A 10,504-nucleotide genomic window follows, 5' to 3' on the forward strand; every position below is an offset into this window, starting at 1 on the left:
GATTAAAGGCGTGCGCCACCACCGCCCAGCAACCGTGCCTCTTTTCTAGCTTCCAGTAGTTCAGGCCTTCCTGGGCTTGCAGATACAGCCCTCTAGTTCTGTCTCCACCTTCCTTCCATATATGTCTTGTGTGTCCAATTTTTAAAAAAATATGGATACTAGTCTTACTGGATTAAAGCCCATCTTAAAGACTGTATTTTAACTATTAATGGATATAAAGTCCCTATTGCCAAAATAATACCTAAAGAATTGAGAGTTGGAATTCAACTCTCAAATGTATTTTAGGGGTGGGCATCAAAACACTAACACAGTGGACATGACCTTTAAAAGTGGCGACATCTTCAGCTCTGTATGCCCTATCCTTGCCTCTGGTGGGCTTCAGGATGCAGTGCTCAGCACTGGCAATCTGCTTCACAGCTAAGATCACGATGGAGGTGCAAACACCTGGCTCTAGTCATGAACCTTCTACTCAGAGATCTAAGACATGTCAGGCACAAGAAATGGATCTTCACTTTCTTCCCTTTTCCCAGCTTGAAGCAGGTGTTGAGAGGGTCAGAGTCACACACAGGAGGAGCTCAGCTCCTCAAGTCAACACATTGATGACCACAGGCCACAAATGCCTGTTGAGACTCAGTGTCAAAAACTGGATGATACAGATGGGCAGAGCCTGGGGGTCTCAGAGGAGGCAGAACTGGAGTAAGAGGTAGACAGAGAATGGTGGTGGTCTGAGTGTTGAACACCGACTCCATCCAACAGGACTATGACAGTCCTTATCCAAAGGCTATAGAAACCTGAAAGCTGCTGGCAAAGTTCCCCCTATTCCACCAAACCAATTTTGGCTCACTAAACTAGAATCCCAAGGATGAACATTTGGGAATCTCTCCTTTTAACTTGTGGCCATATGACTTGACTGTTACCAGGAAAGTTTGGGTGGCACTAGGCTCAGTGTTCCTCTCTCACGACTGGAGATTGAACCTAGGGCCTCACAAGGACCACATTCTGTACCAGAGCTGTAGCCCCAGACCATTTTAAATTTTGAAACAGGGTCTCACTAAGTTACTCTACTAGCTGACCTTGAACTTTTGAATTTACTTACAGGCAAGATTCTTCTCCCTCAACCTTCAGAATAGTTGATGCTATAGGTACTATCAGGCTGCGCTGATTTCTAAAGGCCAATCCTACCAACATCCCGTTCCTTCCTAAAAACATAGACCAGGCCGGGCGGCGGTGGCGCATGCCTTTATTCCCAGCACTCAGGAGGCAGAGCCATGTGGATCTCTGTGAGTTCGAAGCCAGCCTGGTCTACAGCGCGAGAGCCAGGAAAGGAGCAAAGCTACACGGAAAATCCCTGTCTCGAAAAAAACAAACAAACCAAACTAAACCAAAGAACCATAGACCAAAAATCATGGTTTTAACCACGGGAGTGAGATTAAAGAAAGAATTCATCACATTACAAGTGCATTAAGGTTTTATTAAGTAAGTAGTTAAGGGGACGCATCACAAATTTTTAGTATGCAACCCAGTTGAAGTGAACCTGGGATTTTGGGAGGGGATGGAGAGGAGGCAGAAATCAGTCAAAAAAACTGGCCACTCCCTCACCCAAATGACAATAGGGTACTGTCAGAAAAGGACGGAATAAATCTGACAGGGCTGTTTGTTGCTCCTGGGTTTTAAAATGATTTCCATGGAGCTTTCAAGGCCCGACCATACACTCAGGGTCGAGACTTCATAGCAGAGGCCGCTAATCCCAACAAGATGGCTACGACCGTGAAACCCTGGGCAGCGATCCGGGTGCGCATCATTATCTGGGAGCGATGGCTCTGGCCGCGGTGGAAGCAGTAAAGGCCATAGGAGAGGGCAGCCGCCGTACCCAGACAGCCTGGGGGGGAGGACAACACACAGAGGGGGCAACAGGTTGGGTCCCGCAGGTTCCTTGAGGATGTAGCCCGCCCCCGCTTTCCCAGAGCCATGATTTGTAGACGACAACAGGAGGGCGGGAGTGGGTTGTTCTAGGGTTGGCTTCATCAGGCCCCGCAACACGTTCCGATCCGTTTCAGTCCTCCCCGCCCCATCCTTTCGTCATATCTTCGGTCCGCTCCCCTTCCCATACCCAAAGCGTACCTGGTCCTTCCCTATTTCATTCCCCCAGGAAACCACTGTCGCCTCGGTCTTCGGTTCCTAAAGCACACACTTACCTATGGGGACCAATGGGTTCTCACGGGTCTTGCGAATAAATTTCTCCTTGAAGCTCTCTGAGTTGCTGTACACCGTGGGGCTGAAGCCCTCGATGACTGGGGTCTTGGACGGATCGAATGACGCCTCTGGATTCACAGGACCGGGAGCCGCCATACCAACCGGCACAAGAGCAGGTAGGACAAAAATCCGGACGCCGAACCCCGCCTTCTGATGAGGTCACCACGAGGGCGGGGGAATAGCCTGCTGAGGGTAGTACGCAGGCGCCTTCGCCAGGTGCATTCTAGGAGTTGTAGTAAATCCATGTGGCGGCGCCACTAAAAAGACTACATTTTCCGGGAATCCCTGCGCGCGCTGGGGGACGGAGCGTGTTAACACGCGGCTTTGAGAGTGTGCTCTAGAGTGTGTGCTGCTGCTTCGGAGTTTGAGCTTCTGGTGCGGCCGTCTGCGCGATGCCCAAGGCCAAGGGAAAGACTAGGAGGCAGAAGTTCGGTTACAATGTCAACCGAAAGCGTTTGAACCGGAATGCTCGTCGGAAGGCAGCGCCACGGATCGAGTGGTGAGGGGCCATTTCGGAGGCAGGGGCCTCGGCTGGCAGGATCGACGGCGAGGTGACAGAATCACGATCTCTGTTTCTTTGCCGTTAGCTCCCACATCCGACATGCCTGGGACCACACCAAATCCGTGCGGCAGAACCTGGCGGAGATGGGGTTGGCCATGGACCCCAACAAGGCGGTTCCCCTCCGTAAGAGGAAGGTACTGATAAAGCAAGGTTCAGGCATTTTCCTCCTCTCCACCCTAGCCCTTTCCTGTTTTCCTTCTCCACCACCTTCCTACATTGAGCTGAGTTTCAGAATTTGATCTCACACACACACCCTTCCCATGTTTTCGACAAAGTTATTTTGCTTGCACTAATTCTGGTCAAAGCCCTGTAACGACTCACACTCCCTCCTCAGCACACATATGGGCTTGGTTTGTAGTATCATTCCTCCCCAACTCACCATTTCTTCTCGGGCCTGTTTGGGAGCTCAGTGGAATCTTCTAGAATGTATCTTTTTTCTGTCCTTGACTGTTCAGAGCTTGAGATCTTTGTTTCCTATACTGCCTTCGGTTATTCTTCACCTGAGACATCTAGTTACTTCCCAACAAATCTATCTGAACCACCCTTTGCACCTTTCAAAAATAGCACCCCACTTCATCCACTAGCCTCTTCCCTGCTTTATTTCAATTCATAGTAATTTTAAGTACATGATGGTATATTATTCATTTGCACAGCTGTATCTTGAATGTGCCTCTTAATCACTTAACATAATCTTGTGTTTTGTTCTTTACTAAATTCCCAGGAATCCTAAGATGTGGCAGGTTAGTTAACCTAATAGATGGGCTTGCTGACTGAATTTGGTCCAGGCTTTGGGCAGGCTTTTCTCTATTCCTTCATGGAAGTGGAAAGTGGCACACCAGTTTTTTTAAACAAACGTAAAGCTGTATCTAAGTACTGCCAGGTAACTGACATGGAGAAGATATCTGACATCACTCTCTTGTAACTTACAAAGCATTTTTCATGTGCATTGTTTCACTGTGTTACCACACAGCAGAGTAAGAAAGAAAGAAAGAGTCACAGAAAGATGAATTGCTTGTTTCTTAAAAAAAAAAAAAAAAAGGGTGTAATATCTATGAGAATGGATATGAGCATACTATGGTGCTTGGGTGGAGGTCAGAGACAACTTTCAGGAGTTGGTTCTCTTTCCACTGTGGGTTCTAGGGATTGAACTCAGGTGGTCCATCTTGATAGCCCTGCTTGTACTTCTCTTGGTAGAGTTATTGGGACTTCAGGGGCCTAGTTCTTGTTATCTAGTTCTGTCTGACCTCTGGCGGGGATTTTCTTATATCAAGTATAGTTGTGTTGTGGTTGGCAGTGTCCTTTAATCCTGGTCCAACTTTCTCTGTTTAAAGTGCTTGTCTATTGGTCTCATAGGCTTTGTTCTTTACAGGTAAAGGCCATGGAGGTAGACATGGAGGAGAGACCCAAGGATCTTGTGCGGAAGCCCTATGTGGTAAATGGTGAGTGTGGGCTGTGTCAAAAAAAAAAAAAAAAAAAGGTGTGAGTGCTGCCCTGTAAAGCTGGAAAGGCACTCAGTCTCTTCCCTACAGTGGGAGAGACCAAGATTCAGAGAGGAGAAACATCTGATCCAGGGCTCAGAAGTAGTACTGTGTCATAGCCGAGACATTCTCTAATATTGATGAGATTTAAATGTATAAACAAAGGTAAGACAGAGACATTCACAGAAGATAAAATTAGGTGTCTGAAAGGATGAAGAAGCAGTGTCAGGTTTGTTCCCAGTTTCTCAGGAACTTAAAAATGAACTATTTGTAGAGATTCTGCTGTCATTTAATCTTTCCAGTGACAAATCTAAATTCCCTGTGTTTGACCCTGCAGGAAAGAAAGAATATTCTGCAATTCTTACCTACCCTTCCCCTTGCTTATTGTGGGCTTATTTTTATTTCTGTATTTGTGAGTTGGGAATTGAACCCAGGGCCTCATGAATGCTAAGTATAGACTCAACCTTTTACCTATACATACGTCCATTCAGGTGGGGATTTTTTGTTTTTGTTTTTTGTTTTTCTTACCAAATCTCCTGATTTGAATAGACATGTTTGATATGAAATTACTTGAGTCCTGTCTTTAGCTTATTTTTGTGATTCACATAAGAATTTTACACAGTTCAATATGGGGGAAAAGAATTACTACACCTGACTGTATATACAAAACCACACACACTTAATGTAGTATTATTTATAATTGTTTTTGTTTTTTTCTCTAGACAGGGTCTGTTTTGCCCTGGCTGGCCTTGAACTCACAGAGATCCACTTGCCTCTCTGTTTCATAAGTTCTGGAATTAAAGGCATGTGCCACCCCTGTAAGAATTAATTTTTTTTAATTTTTAAATTGTAGCTAAAAAATTACATAAAGTTTACCTTCTTGGCCTTTTAAAAATGTACAGTTTGGCTGGGTGGTGGTGGCACATGCCTTTAGTCCCAGCACTTGGGAGGCAGAGGTAGTTGAGTCTCTTGAGTTCAAAGCCAGCCTGGTTTACAGAGTTCAAGGACGGCCAAGGCTACACAAGAAACCCTGTCTTGAAAAAGCAAAAAACAAAAAAATAAAGTGTATAGTTCAATCATGTTGAATATATTCATTCTGCTATATATCAGCTCTCCTGAACTTTGGTTTTGCAAAGCTGAAGCTGCCTTTGACAACCAGGTCAAAGATGATTTTGACTGTAAGAAATTTTAGTGCCTTACACTTAGATCAGATTTGACTGCATCATTTCTATATTTTGCCCATTTGCCTAGCTTTTCTTTTCTCCTAGCTGTGCTGAGATTGAATTCACGGTCTTTTTCATGCTGGGAAAGCACACTCTGCTTTTATTTGTGGATTTTGTTTGCTTGGACAGAGTCTAGTTATATAGCTGAGGCTCTCCATGAACTGGAGGTCACTTTGGTTTAGCTCCATGGCTCCGATTTTCCCTTCTTATGGAGCAGTGAGGTATCTGGGTCTAGCCCTGAAGCCCTAGTGTTCAGCAATTCAGACCTTCCCATTACACCAGGAAGAGCTCTTCTGGGGGTAGTAGGGCTGGAAAGGAGCCCAACTTTCCTTGTTTGTGCCCTCAGGCCGGTACTGATTAAGACTGGGAGGCTTAGTGTATTTCATTTTAAATCATAACTTGAGAATTGCTTTTCAGGGAGTTGCCACACTGGTGTATGAGTAGTGGTGGGAGACTGACTTTGGGATTTTAGGGCTTGAAAAAGAGTTCTAGCTTTGAATATGGGAATGTGCTGTTAGTATAACAAGTCTTGTGTCATGGGATTGGATGGAGGGGTGTTTGGGCAGCTCAAATAAAGCAGAAGGTATTGCTTTATTCCATTTCTGGCTTCTTTTACCCCAGAACTGGAGGCAGAAGCCAGCCTCCCAGAGAAGAAAGGAAATACCTTGTCTCGGGACCTCATTGAATATGTTCATTATATGGTGGAAAATCATGGGGAAGACTATAAGGTGAGGCCTACTGGGAAGAACCGCTTGGGCTTATTGGGAAAAGACAATGGACTGTTTCAGCCTGACCTGCAATTAAATAGAATGAATGAGGAGTCTAAGAAAGCATCCCATTGTTTAGAGGTTTTTATGTGTATGAGTGTTTTGCTGTATGTATGTGTATGTGCATCACATGCATGCTTGGTACCTGTGGGGCTCAGAAGATATTAGATCCTTTGTAAGGAGATGCCATGTGAATGAGAACTCTTAACCTGTGAACTCTCTCTCCAGCCCTTTGGGCCTTCTTTGGATTGTGTGTGGGTGTGGGTGTCAGAAGACAATTTTCAGAGGCAAATTCTTGACATCCATCTTACTGAGGCAGGGTTTCCCATTTTTGCTGCTGTGTTGCGTAATCCAGGTTAGCTGGCCTTGTATTCCATTCTTCTCTTTCTGCCTCCCATCACACTGTGGAAGTACTGGGATTATGGATGCACACCACTGAATTTGTCTTTTTTTTTTTTTTAAAGATTTATTTATTTATTATGTATACAGTGTTCTGTCTGCACACATCCCTGCAGGCCAGAAGAGGGCGCCAGATCTCATCACAGATGGTTGTGAGCCACCATGTGGTTGCTGGGAATTGAACTCAGGACCTTTGGAAGATCAAGCAGTGCTCTTAACCTCTGAGCCATCTCTCCAGCCCCTGAATTTGTCTTTTTATATAGGTTCTGGGGAATGAACTCAGAAAATGAGGCTTACATAATGAGCTGGCTAGGTTTATGTCAACTTGACACAAGCTAGAGTCACTGGAGAGGAGGGAGCCTCAATTGAGAAAATATATTTTAGGGTGTAGGCAAGCATATAGGGGATTTTCTTTTCTTTCTTTCTTTTTTTGTTTTGTTTTGGACAGGGTTTCTCTGTGTAGCCCTAGCTGTCTTAGAATTTGCTCAGTAGACCAGGCTGGCCTCGAACTCACAGAGATCCACCTGCCTCTGCCTCCTAAGCACTGGGATTAAAGGCGTGCGCCACCACACCAGGCTCCAATTTTCTTAGTGGCCCTGGGTTCTATAAGAAAGCAGGCTGAGCCGGGCAGTGGTGGCGCACGCCTTTCATCCCAGCACTCGGAAGGCAGAGCCAGGCGGATCTCTGTGAGTTCGAGGCCAGCCTGGACTACCAAGTGAGTTCCAGGACAGGCGCAAAGCTACACAGAGAAACCCTGTCTCGAAAAACCAAAAAAAAAAAAAAAAAAAAGAAAGCAGGCTGAGCAAGCCAGTGAGCAGCACTCCTGTGGCCTCTGCATCAGCTCCCTGCCTCCAAGGAACATGACTCAGAATATATAAGCCAAGTAAACTCTTTCCTCCCCAAGTTATTTTTGGTCATGATGTTTTGTTACAGCCATAGAAAACATAACCAAGACATGTAGCAAGTGTTTTTACTCGTTAAACCATTTCCTTGTTTTTTTGTTTGGTTTTGAGTGCTAACTTTTGCTTCATTTTGCAAATTCATTTGATTGAATTCCAGCCTCCTGTACAAAGGCACATGTGTTAGGAATTTCCCTTGCTTTTTAAAAAGATTTGTTTACCCGGCCTGCTTGCACACATTTGTTTGTTTTTTGACACAGGGTTTCACTGTGTAACAGCCTTGGTTGTCCTGGATCTTGCTCTGTAGACCAGGCTGGCTTCGAACTCACAGAGATCCATCTGCCTCTGCCTCTTGAGAGCTGGGATTAAAGGCATGAACCAGGATAGACAGGACTATTAGAGAGACCCTAGATCTGGCATGCTGGACCTCTGCACTTAAATGGAAGTAATTGATTATGATGGGGTGTGAACTCCCTACTGCTCTCTCAGGCTCGTCTGGTCCCCTCTCTAAGGAGGGAACCCTTTTCCCAGCCCTGCAGTGCAGGAGGGCTCCATGTCTCTGGCTGTTTTGTTTTTAAGACAAAGTCTCTCAGCAGGGCAGTGGTACCTTTAATCCCAGCACTTGGGAGGCAGAGGCAGGTGGATACCTGTGAGTTCAAGGCCAGCCAGGGATACACAGTGAAACCCTGTCTTTAAATTTAAAAAAAAAAACAAAGACAGGGTCTCTGTATGTAGCCCTGGATGTCCTGGAACTCAAAATAGACCAGGCTGGCCTCAAACTCACAGAGATCTGCCTCCTCTGCCTCCTTCCTTTTTTTTTCCTTTATTATTTTAAGTATGTGAGTATTTTGCCTGCATATATGTATGTGCACCACATGTGTGTCTGGTGCCTATGGGAGTCAGAAGAGGGCATCGGATCCCTTAGGAGACTGGAGTTAAAGACGGCTGTGAACCGTGCTGGGTCCTCTAAGAACAGCCAGTGCTCTTAACCACTGAACCAACTCTGCATATCTCTAATGGCTTTTGAGGTGAGAAATCTGGACCTCAAGGATAGGAGGCGACATGCTCAATTTAGGCAATCCAGGATTTAGATGTGGCCCTCCTGATGTTGTCTTTCTTTCTAGGCTATGGCCCGGGATGAGAAGAATTATTATCAAGATACCCCAAAACAGATTCGGAATAAGGTCAATGTCTATAAGCGCTTTTACCCAACAGAGTGGCAAGCCTTCATCGATTCTTTGCAGAAAAAGAAGATGGAGGTTGACTGAGTGGTGTATACCCCCCAGACTTAGGTCTACTGGACCAAAGAAACCAAAACCAGGTTTTAAGGCGAGGAGTGTATAGTTTCAGATGATGCTGGCAAAGTCCTATAGAATCAGGTTTTACTCCTCTCTCTCTCTCTCTCAGAAACTTTTTTTTTTTTTTTTTTTTTGAGAGAGAATCAATCTAATAGCCCTAGATGTCCTGGAACTTGGCTTTGTAGACCAGGCTGGCCTCAAACCCACAAAGAGCCACCTGCTTCTGTTCCGAGTGCTGGGATTAAAGGGGAAGGTGTGTGCTCCCACACCTGGCTGGAGAAGGAACTCTTTAGAAGCCATGGTTTATGCTTTCTTGGGGGGGCTCACAGAAAAGCCAGGGCTTGCTGTTCAGTGTCCAGAGGTGATGCTTTATTTTAATGTGATCTGTACATGATAAAAGCATTTTACCTGTGTAATGGGGTTTTGGTGGTTGTTTCTCTGTGTAGCCCTGGCTGGAATTAAAGGCATGTCCTACTACTTGTGTAATGGTTTTGTGTTTACTGTGCCCAGCTAAGCTCTGTCCCAGGGAAAACTAACTTTAGTTTTCCTCCAGAAACTTGCCAGGAAGCCTGGGCTGCCATGGAAGGGTAAGGAGCCAGGTCCTGTGTGCTCACTTTTGATGGCTATGGCTTAAAGAAAACATCAGGGACTTAAGCTGCCTTCTGGGACTGGCAGACCACTGGGTTCCACTCCATTGTGTGGCACCCACTGGGCTCTCCACAGTGTGGCCATCCTCTGGGCCCAGGCCTGCTACGTGCATTGGCCTGAGAAAGTGATGCCTGTTTTACAACAGGACTATGGGCAAGGTGAGCATTTGAAGACCTAACTGCCCCCAACTATGAATCATGTAAAAACTTCTTCAGTTGCCAAGAATTCCTCTTGGGAACACCTAGAGTTTGTCTTCAGCATTCTTAAAAAGCATGGCTTTATACCTATGGCATTTGGTAAGATGCATATCCTCTCCCTGCCAGGGTTTTTATCATATCCTCCCCCAGACAGGGTTTCTTCATGTAGTCCTGGCTATCCTGGAACCTGCTCTGTAGACAAGGCTAGCCTCAAACTCAGAGGTCTGCCTGTCTCTGCCTCCTGAATGCATGTGCCATCACCCGGCTAAGATGCACTTTTATCTTTGTTATAGGGAAGGAAACCGGTCGGAAGTATCCAAAGTGAGGGTGGATATGACATCAAGTCTGTTCTGAAGGTAGCAGCCTATCCTTCCCAAAGTATCGAGCCCTACAATCTTATTTGGTGCCTAGAACAGTCCTTAGGACCTAGAGTGTACAGAGCTCCTATCATTTGGCTTTGCATCTTCTACCCTCTACAGAATTTAAATTTGTCATTGACTAGGTCTCCTTAACTCTTGTCATTTGGGTGCCTGCTTCCTGAAGCCACCTCTGGTATAGTCCTTGCTCCCAAGGCATGTAAGCTTCCTGTGTCATGGCTGGTGGTGCCTGTTTTTGCAGTCGCTGAAGATGAGACCACTGTGCAAGCATTCTTGTCGAGGTGCACACTCACTCATGATGCCTTTCATTTTGCCTGGTGTCCCTTGCCAAACTGAGCTTCTGGACAAGGACTCTGCCTGAGACTCTAGTGTCTGCCCCTGGCATGTGCTTAGGACATGCTTC

General features: G+C 45.8%; 2 protein-coding genes across 2 annotated transcripts; one reads left to right on the forward strand and one right to left on the reverse strand.

The window, feature by feature from the left end:
• Positions 1-1,450: 1,450 nt before the first annotated feature.
• Higd2a (HIG1 hypoxia inducible domain family member 2A) lies at positions 1,451-2,415 on the reverse strand. Its single transcript, XM_052729822.1, has 2 exons — positions 2,196-2,415; positions 1,451-1,879 (listed from the first exon to the last, which is right to left on the reverse strand). Exons 1-2 carry the CDS (start codon positions 2,347-2,349, stop codon positions 1,713-1,715), a joined length of 321 nt encoding a protein of 106 aa, XP_052585782.1. The 5' UTR covers positions 2,350-2,415; the 3' UTR covers positions 1,451-1,712.
• A 111-nt stretch (positions 2,416-2,526) lies between these two features.
• On the forward strand, positions 2,527-9,356 carry Nop16 (NOP16 nucleolar protein). Its single transcript, XM_052729821.1, has 5 exons — positions 2,527-2,752; positions 2,841-2,949; positions 4,185-4,254; positions 6,138-6,244; positions 8,706-9,356. The coding sequence occupies exons 1-5, from the start codon at positions 2,646-2,648 to the stop codon at positions 8,847-8,849; spliced, it is 537 nt and encodes a 178-aa protein (XP_052585781.1). The 5' UTR covers positions 2,527-2,645; the 3' UTR covers positions 8,850-9,356.
• The last annotated feature ends 1,148 nt before the right edge of the window (positions 9,357-10,504 follow it).

Source organism: Peromyscus californicus, unplaced genomic scaffold, assembly GCF_007827085.1.
Source record: "Peromyscus californicus insignis strain IS unplaced genomic scaffold, ASM782708v3 Scaffold_8__1_contigs__length_139910024, whole genome shotgun sequence".
In the NCBI taxonomy this organism is placed as follows: Eukaryota; Metazoa; Chordata; class Mammalia; order Rodentia; family Cricetidae; genus Peromyscus; species Peromyscus californicus.